The sequence below is a fragment of the Centruroides sculpturatus genome, unplaced genomic scaffold, assembly GCF_000671375.1.
Source record: "Centruroides sculpturatus isolate CEXI.00-Female unplaced genomic scaffold, Cexi_2.0 scaffold377, whole genome shotgun sequence".
NCBI lineage: Eukaryota > Metazoa > Arthropoda > Arachnida > Scorpiones > Buthidae > Centruroides > Centruroides sculpturatus.
This window is the reverse complement of record NW_019384711.1, coordinates 106,799-132,086: the sequence shown is the minus strand read 5'-3', so window position 1 is coordinate 132,086 and position 25,288 is coordinate 106,799. Positions and strand designations below refer to the sequence as shown.

At 30.1% G+C, this 25,288-nt stretch overlaps 2 protein-coding genes and 1 long non-coding RNA gene across 3 annotated transcripts; 1 reads left to right on the top strand and 2 right to left on the bottom strand.

Annotated features, from left to right (window-relative positions):
* Positions 1–669: 669 nt before the first annotated feature.
* On the bottom strand, positions 670–1,087 carry LOC111627822. Its single transcript, XR_002757065.1, has 2 exons — positions 882–1,087; positions 670–798 (listed from the first exon to the last, which is right to left on the bottom strand). It is a non-coding gene; the product is annotated as an uncharacterized LOC111627822 (long non-coding RNA).
* Positions 1,088–18,840: 17,753 nt separating this feature from the next.
* Positions 18,841–19,559, top strand: LOC111627813 (dormancy-associated protein 2-like). Its single transcript, XM_023371460.1, has 3 exons — positions 18,841–18,854; positions 18,929–19,293; positions 19,378–19,559. The coding sequence occupies exons 1-3, from the start codon at positions 18,841–18,843 to the stop codon at positions 19,557–19,559; spliced, it is 561 nt and encodes a 186-aa protein (XP_023227228.1).
* A 4,615-nt stretch (positions 19,560–24,174) lies between these two features.
* Positions 24,175–24,837, bottom strand: LOC111627812 (cold and drought-regulated protein CORA-like; the record flags this gene model as incomplete). Its single annotated transcript, XM_023371459.1, has 2 exons — positions 24,175–24,347; positions 24,432–24,837. Coding segments are annotated over 2 exons (579 nt in total), but the record flags the coding sequence as incomplete, so codon positions are not given.
* Between the last annotated feature and the right edge of the window lie 451 nt (positions 24,838–25,288).

Here is a 25,288-nt window from a genome sequence, read left to right as displayed (position 1 = left end):
ACTCGCTTTGCTTACTCCCTAATTAGAAATGTTTACCCTTTCTTTTCAATGCTTTTTTGGTCGATTTTAGATAGTCAATCAACTCTAATTCAAAACATTTAAGTCTCTTATTATCAAAAAAGAGTAACTTTTTAGATTGTTTATTTTTTAAGTTTGTATTTGAAACAACAAATATCAAAACATTTAAAAATTTTCCGTGTAAGTTTTTATGTACAGAGGAGAATCTTCAGTAATGTATTCAGTTGATTAGTAGAGCAGGAGAAAATGCTCTTAGGTTCATTTATTTACAGTTTTATGATTATTTTATTATAAAATTTATTTTCTTATTTTCTAAATTATTAATATATGTCATGTTCAGAAAGTAGACTATTAAAATTTCTCTTATTAAGAATAATTTTAAAATCAATTTTATAATGTTCATATTATCGTATAAAAAATGAATTTTGTTTTACATGAAATTTTAACTTTTTTTCCATATAAAATTATTGTATAGAAGCTGTAATATCTTTTATTTTTACATTGAAAATCAAGGATAACTCCAAATATAAAGCGTTGAAAATTTGCATGTTTTAAGCATCGAACCACGTTAATTGAACTATTTAACGAAAACTTTACCCGAATAAAATTTTAATTGTTTCTTAATGACGATAAAATTAAATAAAACAAAAATATAGAGTCGAAAACTATTTATTAAATAGATCAAGTTCTATTTACAGTAGATAATTAAGTTTTGAAGGAGAAGCAACATTCGAAGTGGCATTTTGAAGATTTTTCCAACTATTCAAGAAGTTCAGAAATCTAAAAAAGAATAATAACAGTTATATTTTAAGTTTTTCCCGAGATATACAGTATTTTCTTAAATGTTGTAATTCATTTATTACCTTTGGTTTAAACGACAGGGAAAACACCATGTGCGGGATAGTAAGCGTATGGAAAAGCAGCATGATGTGAGTGAACAGCGTAGCGGTAGACGGGATTATGGACTTTTCCTGTTGCAGAACTGGAAAGTTGTCCCGTTGTAAAGTCGTGATAATTTCCGAAAACATCCTTAACACCTCCGATTGCAGAAGCAATAGCCAATACGGCGGCAAAGAATACGAAAATGCACTAAAATAATACATAAAGTTAACTTATGATTTTAAAAAAATGACGGTTAAGAAAGAAGAGAAATCTTTACTTACCAACTTGTTCATTTTGGTAGGGAATGCTTCGTGGTTGTTCCAGTCAGCTGTTGATGATGGTTCTTGTGCTCTTCCTTATATATATATCGATAACGGAAGGGCGTGTATCAACATATCTTATTTGACAATTTACTCTTCAACCCTTTATGGAAAGTTCAAGGTTTACAATATACGTCATCTCGGCCTTTCCATTCATTGGCCTAAATTATACGATCTTTTCGAATAATGATAATGAAAGGTGGGGTCGACAAACTTTTAAACAGGAATTCTCGTTTTTTTTTTTTCAAAAATTGCCGCGAGAGATAAGTATTAATGAGTTGTTTGAAACGAAAAGTTTTTCGAATTTTTGAAAATTTATGATTTACTTTTATTGTAATTATTAATTTTGTACATTTCTATAATAGAATATTATAGATTTGCATTCGTATGTTACAAATACTTTTATCTTTTCACATAAAAATTTATATAAAATTTGTTAATATTTTATATAATTTTTCTTATAATTATAAAAAATTAATTTTTTTCAATATGATAGTTTTAATAAATATGTATTTTATATATTAAAAAAGTAAACATAANAAGGTAACATTCCAATAGACAATATGCAAAGCTTTTTTTTCAGTTTACAGCAGTATTTATTACACAAAATTTAAGTAAAGCTTAACATGCCGATCTTGCCCCGATCTCCCCTAAATGAAATTCAAATCAGATATGGAAAGTTTAGGGTATGAGACTCAGATTAACTATAAAAGAACGTTCGATTTGTATCGGAAGTCGCGTTATTTCAATTCAAAAATTTTCCTAAAGACAGAGTTAGAGAGATGACGGCATGACTCTATTGTTAACAGGATATATATGAAGTAAAGGAGCAAAACTACTAAAATCAAAGCCTATATTTTTTAAATTATATGTCTCTAATTTATCATTGGAAGATTTTGAAGCTGGAAGTTATTTTTCATTTCAATTTAACATTGACAAAATCGAAGTAATTGTTTTCAGAAAAGATAAAAAATTGCATCAAATTATAAATATTTTGGTTTTCAGTAATTACCTCTTATCTTAAATGATGTCAGAATACTTATAACAAGTGATGTATCTTGGTCCATATTTCCTAAAATTAAAGTAACTTCAGCCTACAGATTTTTTAAACTCTTCTTTCTGATCTTTTCTCTCGGTTTTGCAATTTCCGACTTTCCATTCATATTTATTTGGGATTTACTGTCATTCCCACATCTCCTTATCTCTCCTCTACTGTTGTCCTCTGTCTTATAGAGAGCATTTCACGTTTCCGAATAGCTACAATGCAATGAACACGAATTTCTTTCTAAAGTTTGATTAATTTAGAATTTCTTTCTAAATTAATCAAACTTTAGAAGAAATTACTTTATATATTTATTCGTATACTATTAAACATTGTAACTTCTTAAAATAAATTAATATTTATTCTAACAAGTGCTAGATATTTAATAATTCAAGCGAAGCATCGTTTATACGTTTCACATTTCTACTTGGTTCCCGAAACATTCCCGTTTCTTTCAATGGTGAAACAGTTCATTTTTACCTCTAAATTCATTTTCAGAGTTTCATTTAGGGGAGATTGGGGCAACTTCGGCATGCGGGGCAAGTTTGTCAAGCGCTTTTTTTAAAAAACAAATTAAAAGGAGACTTTGGTTATAGGTTAGGCAGTTGAGTTTTATTGGTGGCTTGTTGAGTGTAGTGTTTTTATTGTTCTCCAACAAGCGTAGTTGAATTATCAAGCAAATTTTCATTTTCGTTCAATTCCATATAATATTTTTTTTCCATTTATATTGAATTGGCAGGTTTTGTTATAATTCCATGATAACGAAAGTTACTTTTCCTGTTAGAAGGATGTAACTTCAACTTATTCACGTGGCCAGATCGTGGCTTGGCATTCTGTTCTCAGGGTTGTACTTAATGTTTCGAAATCATGACTAGCGGGGTAAGATCGGCAACATAAAGCCACATTAGAAGCAAAGGATAAAAATCAAACAGATGATAAATGAAAACATGTTTGCATTTGTTATTCATGTATATATGTCTTTGAACTTGCATTTCGTTGTAATAATATTAAATGGGTGTTGGATTTGTATTTCTTTGTTTTAATAGTGAATTCCAACTTATACATTGTTAATAACATAATTTTATATACGTGCCTATCTTGCCCCATTACTGTTGCCCCTATACCAGGGGCAACTTTAATAAAAATAATTAAAATAATTACAACTTTACAAAAAGAGAGAAGTTGCCGATCTTGCCCCTATACCCGGGGCAACTTCGTCAATTTCTCTCTTCTTGTAAAGTTGTAATTATTTTAATTATTTTTATTTCCAAACTGATTTTAACCAGTTCTATAGTAAGGTAACATTCCAATAGACAATATGCAAAGCTTTTTTTAAGCGTTTACAGCGTTTAAAGCGTTTACAGCAGTATTTATTACACAAAATTTAAGTAAAGCTTAACATGCCGATCTTGCCCCGATCTCCCCTATACGTGGTTTCCTTTCTGATTTTATTTTTTTCATTTTACTTTTCTCTCAAAACTTCCAACCGTTCTTAATGGACATTTTAATTAAAATTAAAAAGAATCGTTACCATTACCATTTGAATCTTGAATGGACAAAATCACTTCGAACTTTGTTGCTGTTAATCAGGTTCGTGAATTATGTCTGTTCGATCACTGACCAATGCAACTTCAAAAGAAAGCAATAAAAAGATATTACTATATTTAATAATATAGCATAAAAGCTAAAAACCGAAACATTCGTTAAAAATTGTAATAAGGTACTGTACAATGAAACCTGTCCAAAACGGACTCTCTACAAAACGAAAACCTACCCAAATGGAAAATAAATCTCGCAGTGGTACTATTTGCTATGTAAAATACTATTATAAGCAAGAAACCTGTAAACGTGAACGATTTTTAGTTACCAAGTGCATAACATAATCTAAATAGAACGAAACTTTTCAGCATTATTTCTCAAATTCTAAATCATAGTTAATGCTGTAGTTTGCCAGGTCAAATCACCAAATCACGGCCAATTTCGTGATATGAGTTTACAATCTATTTATTTTTTTGTTAATATTGTGTACTGTGTATTTTCATTGTCTAGATGCCACAGTTATTTTCTAGAGTCTAGAAAATAACTGTGGCAATACAATAACATAGTTTCTACCTACTGTAACTCCTTACAAAAGTTAACTCGTTCCCGTAGAGTAACGAATATTTAAAAATACGGATTTATTTTTGAAGGGAAAAAGTCACATGCTGAAAATGTAAAAAATAATTATTAAAATTAAAATTAATTTAATATATTCCCATTTTCTGTAAATGAAAGCTATCAAACGAGTAAGACGAAACGTTTCAGCATGAAATTCTTTACATCTGTGTTAGATAAAAGTAGCAACCAATGCTATCACGGCCAAATTCTTAAACTAGCCAATTAAATATAGCATTATTGATATGTGAAACAACGAAAACTAACTTCTAAAAGCAATTATTCTTATGTAAGGGTACTTTTTAATTAAAAAAAATTATGTTACTAAACTTGACGGTAGTAACATATAATTTACTATTAAATTAAGTGCTAATAAATGGTACTGTATATTTTAGGGATTAGGGTAATTAAAACATGTATTTTCTAGGTAATTCAAACAGACTTTTTCCTTTCTGTCCATTACTTACGCCGATGTTTTTAACGTCTTTGAAATATAATAGCCTAACACGTTGGAGAAATAGTTCTAAATACGAGTTGTAGCATTTTTTCAATTTTTCTGAAAACGTAGCCCTGTATAAAATGGAAATTTGCCATAACGAAAAGTCAGGTCAGTACCATCGCGTTCCGTTTTGGACGCATTTTACTGTACCATGAGCAGGGCCTAATTTGGCATAAAGCAGGCAAGGCACTTGCCCGGGGCCCGTAATAGGTTCTAAACGTCCATTGTTTTATTAGTATTGCGAATTACTATGTTATTAGCGCCATATTCAAGGGTTAATAATTAAAGAATGACATTACCTACTGCTCCGTCATCTAACAACATCACTGAGAATTAGATAATGTTTGTATATGCACATTAGATCTGTTTGGTGAAGTTCAGAATAAAGCAGTGTTTGTTGAGAAAAATATAATGTTTATTGCTGCATAATTTTATTGTAGCCCCAAAAATACAATGTAAGTAAGATATTCAAATGTAAAAATAAAAATACTTTAATTTTAAATAATACAATTTTATTTATATTTGTAGTAATACAAAATTTGTAAGGGGGCCCATATATATTATTTTGCCTAGGGCCCGCGAAGGTCTAAATTAGGCCCTGCCCATGAGCTGGTCGTAAGAAACAGTTGGTTCCATCATCTTGACTTAAATTTATTTTATACATCTTTTTGATTTAGTCGTTCGAGAGACATGCTTGCGAGAGGAAAAAACAGTGCTTTACAATTAATAACTTCCTTTATTTAAACAACTTTAAAAAATGGAAAGTCATTTTGAAATTTTATGGTTATGTAAGATATAGCCTATATAAAAAGAAATTCTCATTCGGGCAGTTGAATATTTGCATTGCTTTGAACATCCGCAAATTAACATCCTTGCAATGACGTCAAGTGAAAATACGTGACGAGGAAATACGTCATCGATAGTCGAAGACGTGTTTCCTCACCTAGACATCTTATCTCATCATGCATTATATGCAGTTAGATCATTATAGAAACATAATTTTTAATTAATATTAATACAATTCTTATTATTTTCTTTACCACTCAAACTGTTCTATATTAATTAACTCAAGCACAATCTGCTTTATTTTGTGTTCTTAAATGTGTTGAAAATGTAACAGGGGATCCTTTCTGGTTACGCTATTGTATACGAATATATTCAGTGACATAAATATAAGAATTCTGTATACCGTACTATAAGTATACAACTTGTGAATATACAAGTATAGCAGACCAGTAGCACAACTAGAACCGATACACAACCTTTCACCACTGCACTTCTGTGATTGAGTGAACTCCCTTACATATTGTATTTAGCCTTCAAGTATATAAGTGCGTTTTTCCATTAAAATCTTTTTTCTATACTTATTTTATTTTTTTCCCTATATTTATAAATGTAAGGTGGTCCAGGTCCCCTGGGCATCTTCCTGATTACGCTAGTGAATCAAACTGAAGAATGAAGGTGCATGATTTAATTTATTCCATAAGTGTGTTAACCNTTTCATTTTGTTTCTGCGTACTATATTGCTATAAGACAATTAACTGTAGCACGTGTAAACTAATTCACGTTGATTTGTTTACAACTTGTTACAGTTAAGTTGATTGGTCGATTTATTATAGTCGCAAACCCAGATGCATTGTAAATAATCCCATCATGCTTAACGACACACGCAACCAAGTGAGTATGACGTATTTCCGCTCGCCTTTCGAGTTCGCTCGAAGAGTCTAACTCGAGACTACCGATTATGTGGTCATAGTAAGACGAGTGAGTTCGATGACGTCAGTTCGAGTACAACACGAAAAACTCGAGACTAAGGGTCGTAAGAAACAGTTGGTTCCATCATCTTGACTTAAATTTATTTTATACATCTTTTTGATTTAGTCGTTCGAGAGACATGCTTGCGAGAGGTAAAAACAGTGCTTTACAATTAATAACTTCCTTTATTTAAACAACTTTAAAAAATGGAAAGTCATTTTGAAATTTTATGGTTATGTAAGATATAGCCTATATAAAAAGAAATTCTCATTCGGGCAGTTGAATATTTGCATTGCTTTGAACATCCGCAAATTAACATCCTTGCAATGACGTCAAGTGAAAATACGTGACGAGGAAATACGTCATCGATAGTCGAAGACGTGTTTCCTCACCTAGACATCTTATCTCATCATGCATTATATGCAGTTAGATCATTATAGAAACATAATTTTTAATTAATATTAATACAATTCTTATTATTTTCTTTACCACTCAAACTGTTCTATATTAATTAACTCAAGCACAATCTGCTTTATTTTGTGTTCTTAAATGTGTTGAAAATGTAACAGGGGATCCTTTCTGGTTACGCTATTGTATACGAATATATTCAGTGACATAAATATAAGAATTCTGTATACCGTACTATAAGTATACAACTTGTGAATATACAAGTATAGCAGACCAGTAGCACAACTAGAACCGATACACAACCTTTCACCACTGCACTTCTGTGATTGAGTGAACTCCCTTACATATTGTATTTAGCCTTCAAGTATATAAGTGCGTTTTTCCATTAAAATCTTTTTTCTATACTTATTTTATTTTTTTCCCTATATTTATAAATGTAAGGTGGTCCAGGTCCCCTGGGCATCTTCCTGATTACGCTAGTGAATCAAACTGAAGAATGAAGGTGCATGATTTAATTTATTCCATAAGTGTGTTAACCTGTAACCTTGACTAAATTTTGATACATGTGGTACCATCTGGTGACAATAATAAGATTTAAAATATAATACGAAAATAAAATTGATAAAACTTTTGTTTTATTTTGTATTTAATATAATTTTTAAAAAATATTTTCAAATTTTATAAATTGGAAAATTGTAAAACAAAGCGTCTAGATGATAATATGATATGTTTTTAGTCATTTGATGTTTAAATCCTTATCGTTTTTTTTAATATTAAATTACCTTTTCTTTATACGTTATATTTTATACAGTACTTAATTACCGAATTTTCATGTCTTATTTTCTGGGAAAATGAATTATTTGAAATGAATTAATTTTAAATGAAGTTTCTTTTACTTTTTTGTCTCTGCTAAAATCACTTTTGTGAATACTGTATAATATTAAATTAAATATAAAAATTAATATAAAATATTATTTTATTTTATACGTGATAAATTCTGATCAGGATTGTGTTCCTGAAATGTAGGAAAGCTGAAAAGTCATGTTTTTTGAAACTCATGCACGTTCTACTAACTGCAATTAAAATATAATCAGACATTTTCCTTTCTCATCGTTTCGTTAAAAATGTTATATTGAGTTTTCAGGATGTAAATACAGTATAAACTTTTCCTATATAAACATTGACGAAAAACGTTATATTGTTATAGAAATAACTCATGCATCTCTCAATATAACGTTTTTCGTTGATGTGTGATCATTGATTAAAAATACTTCCGCATAATGATTGTGGTAAAAATTATTTCAAATTGGAAAATTTTTGAGAATCTTTAGGACATCGCCATTTTGCTAACACTCCCAACCCCTGTTACAATCTGTTACGAAATTTTTACGTCCTACCTCCTCAGTACGGAGTCATATTAGAATGATCCCTAATTAATTATGAAGATAGTACAACATTTTGATTAAAGGTAGGCGGTTAAGCCTCCATCTTGTATTAAATTTAATATAATACAGGACCAAATATCTGGCAAACTTGGGATCGAAGAGATTCGATTTTCTGGTCATAGACTAAATATATAGCCTATATTAAAATATAAAGTAAACAATAGAAAGTAAAAAAAAAAAAAACTGTTTTTAACACCACACCGTATGCCAGCAATCACAATGGAACTAACATCGTGCGATGTGTACGCCATATCAAAACAAAGCGGCAGCGCGGCGAACTACAGCTGTATCACATCCCGCCAATTTCAAAAATAGACGGTTTTCTGGTAATTCTGGTTTCTGTAAGCTGGATATTTGGTCAGGTACTTTACTAGTATTATATGTCGGGCTTATTTGGTTTATCAAAAATAATATAGAGGCTCTCAAAAGCTATAATTCATACCTAAGAAATGAAATACAATATGACCGTATTGATTGGTATATTTATATTTTCTCTAATCCTGGCATTTCTTATTATACCCAGATTCATAGTTTAAAAAGAACACAATAAAATTAAAAAAAATTTTTTTTACTGTATTTTACAAATTAAATTAATATAAAGCGAACGTGTCAACCTAAATAAACGTAATAATTTAAAGTTTTTAACTTTAAATGTAAACATTTAAAGTTAAAAACTAAGGAATTCTTAACATATACGTAATCTTTATGATCAGATGTTTTATGTAACGAAAATAATGTTTATATTAATTTTTATACATTCTAATGGAAACATTCAACAAAAGAATAAACATATCTGTAACAATCAATGACATCATATGAATAATTGCTGCAATTTTAAAGCGATGATCTAAATTCAAAAAAATTTAGATTAGAAAATCTATAAAAACATTGAAATGATTCATAACTATTTAAAATATTTTTAAATATAATTTTTTTATTGTGGTAGGCCTATATCTATTGTTAACGATAAATTATAATAATAAAATTATATATTCAGTAATAAACTTTATTAATTTACATACAAAGACTTTTTATCCATTAAAAATACATTATTTTTTTATTTGTGTCGCATTTATTTTATATATTAATATATTTAATGATTAAATTCCTTTTATAATAAAATTGCAAGTAGGAATATAATCATTAAATTGAAATTTGGAGAACATAAAACTCTTGAAATTTATCATAAATAATTTAATTTTCAACAGTAATTATTTTAGATTTTTTTAAATTTTAAAGCTAGGTTTAGCCGGCTAATTCTAGCTTTATCTAAATAGTTTTGTTGAAATAAATAACAATCTATTACGTTTCGACTTTATTCGTATAAATCGTGCTTTATCCGATTCACAAGCGGATAAAGCTGACATTATCCAAAAATGAATTTCCTTTTTTTTTGATAAATATTCTAAAATTGAACATTGACTGTACTAAAACAGCTTTATAGAATTTTTAAATTGCCGAACATATTAAATTTCTATTAAATTAGGGGACAAGGGAATGTGTTGCTCTAACGATTAAGGAAAAACAAACCAATCGCTAGATGAAACGACCCGACATGTTTGTTTCCATAGACTTAACGTTGTAAATTTGTCATTCCGCCATACCCGAACCATTGCATCTTTTTCAAATCGCTCTTCGACGGCATTATTTACAGGAAAATAGCTCTATTTTGATACCTGAACCATGTTTGTACCCTAAGCCGTTCTCTCAAACGAAGCTGGACAATCTTTGAGGCTTACCAAATTAATATATAGATACATTTTACGTACCGTTAAGCATTTTAATCTTATTTCAAAATAATTCAAATTCCTTAACATAAAACTTAACAGAAATCAGCCTTTATTATCAGTATTATTTATATCTATATCAAATTGATTACCCAGTTTCAAAATATGTATAGAAAAAATTGAGAAAATTATAAACAAACTTAGAACAAAGTATAAAAAAGTTTATGTAAATCTTGCTAACTCTGTTTGTCAATACCCTTTTCCATTTTATTAAACGTACTTATTAAGTAGGAAGTCATTATAAACAAACTTTTGTGTTGCAATTTTCATACGAATAAAGAAAAAAATTATATGGTCTTTGTTGCAAACACACCCATACTTTGTTAAGATAGCAAGGTCGACAGCGGACGTGTTTTCCATTCTTTCTATCAAATCTTTCCATCAATTGACCTAGTTATTGTTTAGTAAAATAGTTTTTTTAAATAATGAAGACAAGCTAGAATTTCTTAGGTCGTTCAACTGTAAGAATTTAACAGATTTAAATTCTTTTTGCTAAATTAAAATTATCATGTGGTTTATAAAATTAATTTATTGTAAATATCGTAAAAAATTACTATAGATTGTAAATGTTTTTTAGTATTCTAGAAAAAAAGTTTTATGCGAATTTTTTAAAATTCCTATATGCAGTAGCGTAGGGAAGGGTGAGAAGGGTGATCCGCCCCGGGCGGCACTTTTCTAGTTGAAAACAGAGACGAGCTAGTGAATAATGCAGTAACCCATGCCAAAGGAATTTATAATGACTTAAGGATAGTCATGGAGTGTCAGCATCCAATAGAAATAAGAAACAAATAGTCGATGAAGGATCACGAGATGTTTCATCGACCATTGAATACAAATTGCAATACAAAATTGAATTGGGGAGAGAATTTTTTTTTTTAATCTAAAAAATGTAATCCAAGAAATAACTGAGATTTCAACAGCATTCTTCCTTATTCTGTCGAATTTTTTGGATGATAAATGTGTGTGTCAACTAGAATATGATCGCAATGGCATTGATAACGAAGAGTTTCTTGTTGAGATAAAAAGACAGAGATTTTTTTTTGTTGCTGTTAAGCAAGACGAAAACAGAAACGTGGAATTGGATTGTAGTTTTTGCATTACATTTCATGCATCTTGGATTACATTTTCATATATAATAATATCTTTAATGTGAAGTTGTGAAGCAGATCGTATATAATAATTATATATGTAAAAAATTTCTACACATCTGTATTATAGTATTCGAGTATTAAATGACAAATATAAAAATATTTTATTTTTGTATATTAATAAAATTTTTAAAATAATATAACCGATAATATACTAATTATAAATCTCCCTCAAGAATAAATATTCTTTATTTATTCAGCTGATATGAAAAAATGCAAATGGAAAAATTAATTAAAATAAATTATTTTATTTAAACATCTATAATAAAATTAAACATTTAATCACATTGCTAGTAATCATTTGATTAGAATCTCTAATGTGAGATAGAGAAGGAACATCAAATAGTACGATATATTACTGTAAAAGGCGAGAAGGCTTAGATTGGATAAGAGAATGATAATGACTTAATTCGGTCTATAGACAAACATAATTTCTAATTTTGAAGGTAACAATGTTTCCGAAAAATTTTGATGAAAATAAAATTGAATGTTAAAAGTATATAAAACTGATAACAAACTTGATCTTTATTAATTGTATAATACAGTAAATTTAATAAAATAGATGTTTAATCCTTTATTTATAGAAGGATTATGCAAATTTGTCTACCCAGTTTTAAAAAAAAATTAAGCGTATTTTTTGATGTATTGTGATTAGAATTTATACTTATAGCCGATCAGGAATAATGGAAGAATTGTTTGTGCTTTTCTTTTGAGATGCCGAAACAATATGACTTATCATATCAAGACTATTAGTTTTTCACAACAGTTAGAATGCAACACAAAATATTGTTATCACTCGCTTGTGTGCATACTTTCAGAACTAACTTTACTTGACTACTAGTGAGCGAATATTTATTTGTTTAAATTATTTGTTTCATTTTTATTCTTGTTCATCCCCATCTGCCTTTCGTCATGGAGTCCTGGGATTCAAATTTCATTAGTCGTCACTTACAACCATAATATTTTGTACATTGTTCATTTACGAAGTTTTAAATTTTTGTTTTTACTCCAGGTAATGCCGCCAAAGTAATATAAAATCGCAACATAACGTATAAAAAAGCTCGCAGAGGCTCACTGTTTTCAGAATTTTCTGTGTACTTGTTGTTTGGTGGCCTTCGAACGTTTGTACGATGCGTTCAAAATCATCACTCACAGCTTATGATATTTACAAAATCCAGCAACGAGTTGCGTAACTTTTCCGGTGAAAAATACTTATGTTTAAGAAACAATAAAACACACAGTTAAAGTTGTGTGTTACGCCACCTGTTATGAGATGTTATTTTAAAAATAAGTTTTATATTATTAATTATTATAAAAAAGCAAATGAGGCTTAATTTTGGGGTTAGAGATGAGTTTCTGAAAAATTATAACGAGTAAAATTGAAGTCCAACCTCACTTGACATGTGACACACGATTTTCTTTATCTCACCACCCCTCGACCTTTAATCACCAAAATTTAGTAGCATTAATACCTCCTATATACAAGTTACCATGCTAAATTTCGTATCTTAATCTTTATTCCATCCGATATATTAAAAAAATAGATGCCAACACACGCGCGTGCATACATACATGTTCACGATATATATATATATTTTTAATTTTTTATTCAGGAGATCTCTAAACGTGGAGATTTTCAAAAATCCCAGAGGTCGAATTTGATAAATTCCAATACTTTTCTTTGTTATTTTTATATAACAGCCGGGAAAGTAAAACGATAAATTTGACCATAAGTTGTATAGCATCCTTTTACATACGGGACCATCCAATAATTACTTATGCAGTTTAGGGAGGAGGAGTGTCGCGAGTACTACATCATTGTACACGACGGTGGAAGAAGAGGTCGCGGGTTTCTACGTAGACTTTTTAGTGTATTAGTGATATACGAATAGAATTCTACCAAATGAGCTGAGATAAGTTGAGTTGCAGCTCAGCTCTCAGCTGGAGTCCAGAATCGCAGATCGGCTCACTTCTCAACTTAGTTAAGATAAATTATGCTTACGTGATTTGTTTCAGTTGCTGCTTTTGCTTCTGCTACTACTCCCCGTCCACTTCGATTTATCGGGACTCTACTGAACAGTACATGTTTTGCTAGAAACTCTTTATTTGTATCATTTTAAAACATTACGCTTTATTAATTTTAATAATTCTCTTATTCTAAAAATAGTCGAATGTTCAGTAATCAAATAATTTGTATTCGAATACTCTTATTTTAATAACAGGTAAATGAAAATATATCCGACATACCATATATTATTATGACAGTTGCAATTTCATTTCAAAGATTGGTTTTGCTGAGACACATACAGCTCAGTTCAATTCGCAGCTCACCCGTCAAAATCTCAGATTAGCTCGTTACTTCCAAATAGCTGAGCTGAACTGTACAACGAATTTGTTCTTTTAAGCCTAATTATTAGTCATATGAATAAATTATCAAAAAAATACCTGCAGTCTTTTTTTCAGTCATTTCTTATATGTCAGAGGTCCACGAACTATTGCAGATGCAATTAAAGAGGATGGCATTTGCCAAAAGTGCATCATTATATGCAAAGGGGTGGGGTCAAAAGTGGCTCAAAAACTGTATACGTAATTAATAATGGACGGTTCCTACAGTTTAAATTTATTTATATCTAAATGTAGATATTGTTCGATTCTAACAAACATCTAAAATGCTTTTATCCTTTATGAAAAGTAGAGTAAATAATTAATATTTAACAACAAAGAATATAAACATTAATAGAAGTCAAATAAATCTGAAGACAATAATAAAGTATTTGGAATTTATCATTGGAAATAATACCATACACTGTAAAGGAATTATGTTAGACGATAAATTAATTAAACAGAAACATTTATTCGTTTTTATTACGCATGTATGTACTTTAATTCTTGATACTTGGAAGGAAATGCCTATAATTAATGTTATTCTTTGGCAGATTACACAATCAATTACTACTAAACTATTACTACTGTATTAATAAAAATGTTTGTTTTATGAAAGCCAAATAAAATTGTAAATTAATTAAAGAATGTAGGTCAGATGGAAGAAAGTCAGATGAGTTACTTTTATCTTGCTGACCTCGCTATTTTTACAAAATGCAGATGTACTAGTCAGTGATGTGTAGTCTCACGCCCCTCCAACAACTGACCCTGAAAATTTGTATAAATATATGAACTCTGATTAAATAGATGAGAGCAATTGAAGAAATCTATAAAACATGAACAATTTGGTATGTATGCTTTATTATTATTTTAATGATATTCTAGGAATCTTAACTAATCCTATTTTCTTTCAGTACATATTTCTCTTTGTTATTACTTTCTTTGTTGGAACGTACGCTATTGGAGGCATCAAAGATACAATTGGAAATTATTACGATTTTACCACAGGACAAATTGCTAGCTCTACTACTGGAAAAGTATATGATCCCTTTAATATGTTCCCTTCTCACGTTGGACACATAGGACACATTCATGGTCAAACAACACATCCTACTTTTCATTTGTGTTGTTTAGCGACATTTTATGCAAATTACATTAGAAGGTAAATATTAACTTAATTATTATTATATTAATTATTTTATCTTCTGAGTGAAAAAGTATTTTTAAAGATCAACTGGACTTTTAGGAGGGTTTAGTATAAAAGCTAAATTACGTAAGATATGTAAAATGACAATGGAGTTAGGCATTAAACAAATAAACAACAATTTGGAATATATCTATATATTTATTATACAAACTATATTATATATACATATTAAATGGAAATTCAGAACGATAATAAGAATAAAACAAAACTGATTGGTTCTGATATTCATGTAAAGGAGGACTACAAATCCTAACCTATTAAATCTATCCAGATGAGAGAGTGTTTACATAACAAAATTATACTATCTATGATTTGTGTATCAATGTTGATACTNATTTAGTTTTTTTTTTTAATTCCGAAATATATGATTTTTAATATTTTATAATTAAATATTGTTTCAAGTTTTATAAAATTTTTTGCTAAATGAATTTTTAGAAATAAATATTAATTTTTTTTATATTTAATATTTTTGTTAATTTTCATGACATTAATAATAAACATTTACAGAAAATTATTAATTTTTTGTATAAAAATATTCTAGATTTTGAAGAATTTTTAACATAATTAACAAACCATAAGAAAATAAATTATGTTCATAGAGAAATAATAATATCATATGAAATTTATTACATGTTCCTATAATATGAATATTTAATCTTAGAAATAGAAATTTTATTTAAGCATCGAATTTGTCTTTCAAAATTGTTCTAGAACCCTCCTAAGTCATGGTGGCCAAACTGCAGCTGCGAGCCACGTGCTGCTCTTCTAGACTCTTAAGCAGTTCATGTCCCCATCTATAAACCCACAAATCTACCGGTACCAGTAATGAAGAAGAAACATTGATATGCATTTAAAAATAGATAAAAAGAAGTAATTAATTTATAATAAACCTATTTTCTCAAAATTTTTAACAAGCCTTTCTTATATACCTATCCAAATGTATGTATTCTTAACGTAATGTAATAGTAATATTTACTATGGAATAGTGATAACTGTAGTGTTTTAGCTATAAATATAAATTATATACACTATATGAAATATCGTTCCTATAGAGAATCGTATTTCTGTTAGGCGATGTATGGTTCCTATCGTACAAAGTTTGGCTTTCTATATCAATAGAGAATTACTAAGGAAATTTAAAAAAAATTAATGTCAATTATTACTAGTAATTGTACTGTAATAGTAGCTTTGAAAATATTTACAAAATAAATATCTATATATACTTAACGGTGAAAAATTCAACCATTTGTTTGTATATCATTACCACCCGTTATTAACCTTTAGGAAAACCTCTGATTAGAGGTAAATCATATTAAACTGGAAAAGGCGAGTACAAAATTTAACTATTTAATAACAAATTCAACTCACGCAATTTTGAATTAAATGAGTTGCAATTTATAAAAATAAAATTATTAATGACCAACTGTTTGTTTTTTCTTCCCTTATTGTCATGTGATAAGGGTGTGACACAAAAAACATTTAGATCAATTATACAAATTTATTATATCAATGACACGTAGTATCGAGAATATATTAGTGAAATAATTAGTTCTTTTGATATTTTTTCCGTGTTTAATTTCAATTTTACGGACATCACTAACATAGTTTAATAGTAAACTGCTTCCTATTGTTATATTATGTTAACTTATTACAGGTCAACATAATCTCGGATTCAAATTTACGCTGTAACAGTCAATTGATGTAGATAAATTGTAGTGTATCTCCCGTAAAATTTGTATAATTTAGTTAAATTTTGACTAAATAAATTGATTTATTATATACCTTTTATATGCTGTAATTATTAATCCACACTTTATAACAATAAGTTTACTAACTATTTCTAAGAATAAATATAATCATCCTCTACTTAATAATAAAATTATATTTGTAATTATCCAAAAACTCGTACCTAAAATGTAAATCTAACTTTTTCCTATCATCAAATATCTGTAAAACTTATAATTAAATCTCGAACAGTACATAATTAAATTTTGTATATTAATGATTATATAAATATAGTGAAACAGAAGTTCAATTGTATAAATAAAGTTAAACGTTTTTAATGATTTTACCTTTTTTAAACGTATAAGAACTCATTTAATAGTAGACCAATATCTAGGTCAATGAAGAGAATAGTGAATATCAAATGTCTAGCTGACCTTGTAATGTTATCAAACAATAAAAGCAATAATTTACTTTATTAGACAATTTAATAATCAAAAACAACCGCAAAAACTGGTCAAGTAGTGAGTTGAAGATTTTGTTATCGATAAACATTCATTATTATATCGATTAAATTAAAATTATTACATATATTATATAGCATAAACTGTAAATAATTTTAAATCATGAAAGCTACTTTATAAATTTAATAAAAGTTTGGTCTATAAGACGTCCATTAATCGTATATATATACTGTATTAATAATACGTTTATTAGTTTTATTAAGAATAAAACATATATTTGCATTATAACTCTCAAACGCGGTTATAATATGGGTTTTTATCAACTTAAAAACTTACCATTTTATGAAATAAATTCTCAGAATAAACAATTAAGTTTTGAAATATAATTAGATCATATAGCAAAAAGTAAACATAACTATTATAAATTCTTGTTATTTGTTTTTTATTTATTTCTTTTTATTCGAATGATAAATATTATTTACTTATCGAAGATATGCGAGTTATGCATTTTTCCTTTAAAGATTCTATATTTTGAATCAAAACAATTAACATATTTTAAAAATTATTCAGGCATACAATAAAAATAAAGGTGTAATTTATAGAATTTTAGTTGACTAAACAACTGAGAATCTTGAAATAGTTTTAATTACGGTGAAATTATATCAAGTAGAAAGGAAGCTTTTATAAGCACGTTCTCTACTTGATACAAATATTATTATTCAACAGAGAAAATTTCAGTATCCAATTATATAGTAATTAAAAATAAGACTTTTACGCTGAATGACTACGGCAAATTTCTTCTATCAAAGCCCATAGAACTACCCAATAAAAGATAAAGAGATAAAAGTCACTTATTAAGGCGTGACTGTATTAGCGAACTGAAAACTTCACTTTTTTTTATTTTTTACTTTTCATTGATTGACTAATCCCTCTAAAATTTCCGATTTCGTATTTAAGGATGCGAAAACGTGTGCTTCACATCACAAATCCGAAAAGCATTGTAGGATTAACATCTACAATATGAAAAGAGTATTGGTAAGTACAAACTTTTATATCATTTCAAGTTAGAAAATTTAATCATTTACATAATATGTTTCTATGTAAATTACAATACCGCTTTACACTTTCTTAGAATATATCAGTAGAGAAAAAGATACATTTTATACAATAGAATTTAATATATAAATGAATGCATACGATTAAACAAAGCCTAATTGAGAGTAAAATCATATTTCTTAGGCTCATGTAATATATATTTTAGTGTATTTAATGTGTAAATGAACAAAAGAACATTCTTTGTAGAGCTTAACAATTGACGTATAATTTAATTTATACAAAAAATCGTATATTTCAGACAATTTCGGGAACTTGTTTCCTGCTCGCAATTTGCATAACTCTTTCGTCTGCTGAAGAGAAGACTGCAAATGAAGCAACCGATCTTCTTGCTGTTGGTAGTGATTTGGTAGCATCCGAATCCGGTTATGGAGGACACCACGGTGGCGGAGGACATCACGGTGGCGGAGGACATCACGGTGGCGGTGGAGGAGGTGGAGGAGGCGGCCATTTTGATTTCAGTAAATCACACTGGTCGAAAAGTCACGACGGACATGGAAATCAAGGTGCCGGTCATAAACATTTCAACGACGATTGGGGAAACTGGAATAAACATGGCGGACATGATTCTTACGATAAAAGTGCTCGCCATCATGATAAATTTGGCAAACAGCATTCGGGCCATAGTAATTCCGGTCAAGATAATCACGGAGGTCATGGAAACGAAGCATGGGGAGGTCACAAAAAGCATGGCAGCAAATCTGGAGACCATTATCTTAAAGATCAGGGACACAAAAACCACGGATTTAAGAATACTTATCATAAAGAAGAGCACGGAGATCATAAAACCTATCACGACAACTTTCGCGATAGCGATCATCACAAGAAAAATAAAGATCATCACGATGCCTATGATTATCACGGTGGTAAGCACCACAAAAGTAACCATGGTAAGGGCTATCACGGCAATCACGAGCACGGCGGTCATTTCAATAAACACGGAGGTGGTGGACATCATAAGGAAGACGGAGGAAGTTGGAAGATGGGTGGACATCATCACAAATCAAACTTCGATCAAAATCAAGATGGAGGACACCATCACAATTCTCATTCTGAACACGGAGGACACGGAGGAGGCCATCAAGGAGGAGGAGGTGGAGGATATAGCAGTCACGGAGGATACGGTGGACACGGAGGACACGGAGGACACGGAGGACACGGAGGTCACGGTGGCGGATACGGTGGTCATCACGGTGGATACGGCCATCACTAATTTATTTTCGAAACAGTTTTTTAATACAAGAACCCTAGCGCAGTCGATCGATGTATATGTATTCGTTATATTATCAGCTCTTATGCTTTCATTGTGCTGCATGGTTGAAGAAAATGATACGTCTGCTACTTTTTAAAGAAGATTTAAAAAAGAAACTTCTCAGTCTTCTCAATCTAATTTGTTTTTGTATTTGATTGGAAAAAGAATATGGTGATAAGTACTTTACTGTTTGCATCAAATGCAAAATTATTGTTTTGTCCAATTTTTGGCTCAAAGCTTTGCTCATTATAAAAACACATATTTTTAAAGAAAAATAAAAGTATTTAAAATTTCAATAAAACATACGTGTTATATATTTATTTTATAACATTCAAATGATTATACATGTTTTTTTTTCAAAAATCCACGATGATACAAAAATTTGTAACTTTATTCTATTTTATTTTTTGTATGAGATATTAAATGTAGAGATTTGTAGCTTACAGTAACTATTGAATTATCTTTACTAGCAGAAGACAATTTATTGGGAAAATTTTCCTGAATGGCGCAGGAAGAACATTATGTTAAATAAAACAAAAGAAACTAAAGGATAGTAATATAATGTCTAGCAAAATGAAGAGAAAAACTGTTTACTTATTTTAATGGCGATAATAAAATTAAGCATATTCTTTCTTTCTAAGCATAGTCTTTTCCAGAACACAAAAGTTAATATTTTTTATAATATAACTTAATTTAAACCTTACACTTTCATCGTTATCAAGAAATCGAAGTGAGAATGGTTACATACTTTTCATGATGATTACGCTGTTAATTCCGGAAAGATTATTGACATGAGAAATTTACATATTTTGTTTGATTTTGTCGATCTAAATGTGTCACAATTTTATGATACAATTTACAACAATGTTGTTGTACAAGAATGTAGCGGAAGTGAGTCAGAATGAAAATGTTAGAAAACTGTTCGTTATGTTATTTGACGAAACACGACTTTTCTCTTTCCTTTCATTTACAGTTGATTATTTTAATTTTCTGCAGCGGTTTAAGAGATTTATTTTGTCAAGGTAAAGAGGATAGTGGACATTTTTGTATTTTCTTTCACTGTTTCATCTAGCATACACAGAGTATAAAACCGTATTGGTAAAGTTATATTCATTCAATGATTATTTGAGCCTCTTGGACCCTAGCCGCGACAATCTCCTTCCATTTTTCCCTGTCTTGTACCTCTTTTATCCATCCAGACAGTAAACCTATTTTTTGTAAATTTCCTCTCCTGTCCATCTTTTCATCGCACTGGAGACGTCTAACAGGTCCTTTACCCTGACGCTCCCGGTCAACACTTTGTATACATGTCGATTCGTGTCAGTGCGAGCTAAATGTGCTGCCAATCTGGTGCGTCTCTCGGCTATAGTTTGTATTATGTCATAGTCGTCAACTTTGCGATGTAATTCCTCATTGAGCATGTTTCTCCAAGTACCAGTTCTACTATCCCTCACGGATCCAAAGATCTTCGTGAGGATTTTGTTTTCAAACACTCGCAATTTGTGTTCGGTGACTCTGTGTACGGGACATGTTATATAATATTAAGTAATAGTTATTTAACAATACATATATAAACTTCATTTTCCAGTGTGTAATGACAAAATATCCAAATCTAGTTATTAAACCCAACTTAAACAGTTTCTATTCATTGATACTCGTTGGTATAGTACCGTTTTTTTCAGAATCGCCCAGGATTTTTGTGATTATCATTCACAGATTAAATTGAATATTATAAAAATGAGGTAAACTCAAAAATCATCACAACACAAAAAATCCTATTTTATGAAAATTGACATTTCTTGAATTTCAGTCACATTGGAAATCATCTCTTTAATTTTCTTATAAATTACAAATGCCCTAATAAAAATATTTGAATCATAATTTAAAAGCAATTTATTATCGCGACAGAATTTGTGATTTTATTTTATCTTAAATAATAATTTGACAAACAAAGACAAGTTATTTTAAACCTGCTGTAAACAGTTTATTATATTTTATTTAATAGTTTCGTGACAAAACACTTCTGATGTGAAATATGATTCCCTAATACATGAACACACCTGAATTCTACTTGACGAGTTTTTTCTCTTTATTCAAACGTTTTCAGCCTATTTTGGATAGGCCATCCTCAGGTTTTCCTTTAACGTTCCAAAATGGAACCATTCGTTCGAATTTTATTTTAATTTGAATTTTTGAAATAAGTTAACAACTTTTTGTATATTACATAAATAAACAAAATAAATAAAATAAAATAAATAAATAAATAAATAAAATAAAATAAAATATGTCACTACACGGGCTACATATTATCAAAAAATTAAATAACAAATTTTTACATGCGTCTAAATTATAATATAATAACTTCTTATAACCTCCAGTTCATATTTTATGGATTATTGAAACCCATAAATTTTTCTATTTTGTATTTCCATGCTGTTGGTAATGTATTTGCATCCTTTTCATTTAAACAGCGGTTCCTCATTTTACTTTTGTATATCTCTATTTTTTCCATTTCCATCGCGATAGATGGTGAGTGCACCGTTCTTATGATCTTCGCCTCATCCCATTTAACTATTGCTCCCTCCGCCTGTGCCATGCTTGCCAATATCATGCTATTGAGTCCTTTATTCACACTGTATTTGCGCTCTTTTATACGTACTGCAAGGTTTCTTCTGGTCACCCTTACATATTCTTTATCGACTCCTATTTGTTGGTTTTCATACGGGATAGTATACACCCCCGCTTGCTCTTCCATTCTTATTTTGTCCTTATCGTTCCTTAATAATCTATATATGTTGGGTGCTCGTTTGTAAATTATCTTTGTGTTTTTGTATTTTCCTAGCTCATCCACTAATTTTCTTCTTTGTTCATTGCATGTGAACTTGTTGAATGCAGTTATGTTGTTATGTGCTGTAGTTGTAGTTTTTTGTTTCCCATAATTTCTGATAAGGTCTTTGATTGTGAGCGTTTTGTATCCTAAACTCCTTGCTACCCTTTGTATTCTATCCATTTCCTTGTTACGGTCTTGCATATCGGTGCAGTACAAGAAGGTCCTCTCGATAAGTGCCTTAAATGCAGACATTTTATATGTATACGGGTCCTTCGACAATGAAGATACGACGTATGTATAACGGAGCATGTAACGGTTTTAAATGTACTGCCGTTCGTATATTTCCTAGTTTAAATTCCATGTCAATGTCCAAAAAATGGAGGTTTTTTTTTGGCATTTTTGTTCCAATTTTAGTTTCAAACCATGGTCATTGTTGTTAATTGCAGCCTGGAAATCATTAATCCGTTGGTGGTCTTTCCAAATTATCAATACATCATCCACGTACCGTTTGTATAATATGCCTCCCTAAGTTCATTAAAACTACAGTTCACATGGCATGGCAAAATAAGCTTATTCAAAATTTTGCCCTTCTTAACATAACCAGTCCTACAGCATTTAATTAACTATATAAGGCTAATTACTTTTCTAAAAAACCCATTGCCTCACTATCTGCAAGTTGTTTTGATGTAGTCATTCAAACTTAAAGTAAGAAGATATCGTAATTAAATATCGATTCGCTCATAAACGACATCAGTACGCATTTTTACAGGTGACTTGAAGAATTGCTGTTATTCGATGACACGATTGATGTCACTTTGGGATAAAATAAGCCGGGAATATGAAACATTTTGAAAAAAAAAACATAAACTTAGCATATAACATAGCAGTAAATGTTTTGTAGATATTTGAGTGACTTTGGCGTAACATGTTACTAATAATATAGTAATCACCATGAAAAGTATATAACCATTCTTACTTCGATTTCTTGATAACGATGAAAGTGTAAGGTTTAAATTAAGTTATATTATAAAAAATATTAACTTTTGTGTTCTGGAAAAGACTATGCTTAGAAAGAAAGAATATGCTTAATTTTATTATCGCCATTAAAATAAGTAAACAGTTTTTCTCTTCATTTTGCTAGACATTATATTACTATCCTTTAGTTTCTTTTGTTTTATTTAACATAATGTTCTTCCTGCGCCATTCAGGAAAATTTTCCCAATAAATTGTCTTCTGCTAGTAAAGATAATTCAATAGTTACTGTAAGCTACAAATCTCTACATTTAATATCTCATACAAAAAATAAAATAGAATAAAGTTACAAATTTTTGTATCATCGTGGATTTTTGAAAAAAAAAACATGTATAATCATTTGAATGTTATAAAATAAATATATAACACGTATGTTTTATTGAAATTTTAAATACTTTTATTTTTCTTTAAAAATATGTGTTTTTATAATGAGCAAAGCTTTGAGCCAAAAATTGGGCAAAACAACAATTTTGCATTTGATGCAAACAGTAAAGTACTTATCACCATATTCTTTTTCCAATCAAATACAAAAACAAATTAGATTGAGAAGACTGAGAAGTTTCTTTTTTAAATCTTCTTTAAAAAGTAGCAGACGTATCATTTTCTTCAACCATGCAGCACAATGAAAGCATAAGAGCTGATAATATAACGAATACACATACATCGATCGACTGCGCTAGGGTTCTTGTATTAAAAAACTGTTTCGAAAATAAATTAGTGATGGCCGTATCCACCGTGATGACCACCGTATCCGCCACCGTGACCTCCGTGTCCTCCGTGTCCTCCGTGTCCACCGTATCCTCCGTGACTGCTGTATCCTCCACCTCCTCCTCCTTGATGGCCTCCTCCGTGTCCTCCGTGTTCAGAATGAGAATTGTGATGGTGTCCTCCATCTTGATTTTGATCGAAGTTTGATTTGTGATGATGTCCACCCATCTTCCAACTTCCTCCGTCTTCCTTATGATGTCCACCACCTCCGTGTTTATTGAAATGACCGCCGTGCTCGTGATTGCCATGATAGCCCTTACCATGATTACTTTTATGGTGCTTACCACCGTGATAATCATAGGCATCGTGATGATCTTTATTTTTCTTGTGATGATCGCTATCGCGAAAGTTGTCGTGATAGGTTTTATGATCTCCGTGCTCTTCTTTATGATAAGTATTCTTAAATCCGTGGTTTTTGTGTCCCTGATCTTTAAGATAATGGTCTCCAGATTTGCTGCCATGCTTTTTGTGACCTCCCCATGCTTCGTTTCCATGACCTCCGTGATTATCTTGACCGGAATTACTATGGCCCGAATGCTGTTTGCCAAATTTATCATGATGGCGAGCACTTTTATCGTAAGAATCATGTCCGCCATGTTTATTCCAGTTTCCCCAATCGTCGTTGAAATGTTTATGACCGCCACCTTGATTTCCATGTCCGTCGTGACTTTTCGACCAGTGTGATTTACTGAAATCAAAATGGCCGCCTCCTCCACCTCCTCCACCGCCACCGTGATGTCCTCCGCCACCGTGGTGTCCTCCATAACCGGATTCGGATGCTACCAAATCACTACCAACAGCAAGAAGATCGGTTGCTTCATTTGCAGTCTTCTCTTCAGCAGACGAAAGAGTTATGCAAATTGCGAGCAGGAAACAAGTTCCCGAAATTGTCTGAAATATACGATTTTTTGTATAAATTAAATTATACGTCAATTGTTAAGCTCTACAAAGAATGTTCTTTTGTTCATTTACACATTAAATACACTAAAATATATATTACATGAGCCTAAGAAATATGATTTTACTCTCAATTAGGCTTTGTTTAATCGTATGCATTCAT

What these genes read in the sequence shown, in the direction of transcription:
- LOC111627813 (XM_023371460.1), top strand. An exon ending in TTTCAATAAACACGGAGGTG is followed by an intron (nt 19,294 to 19,377) that starts GTGGACATCATA and finishes ATCAAGATGGAG; the next exon opens with GACACCATCACAATTCTCAT.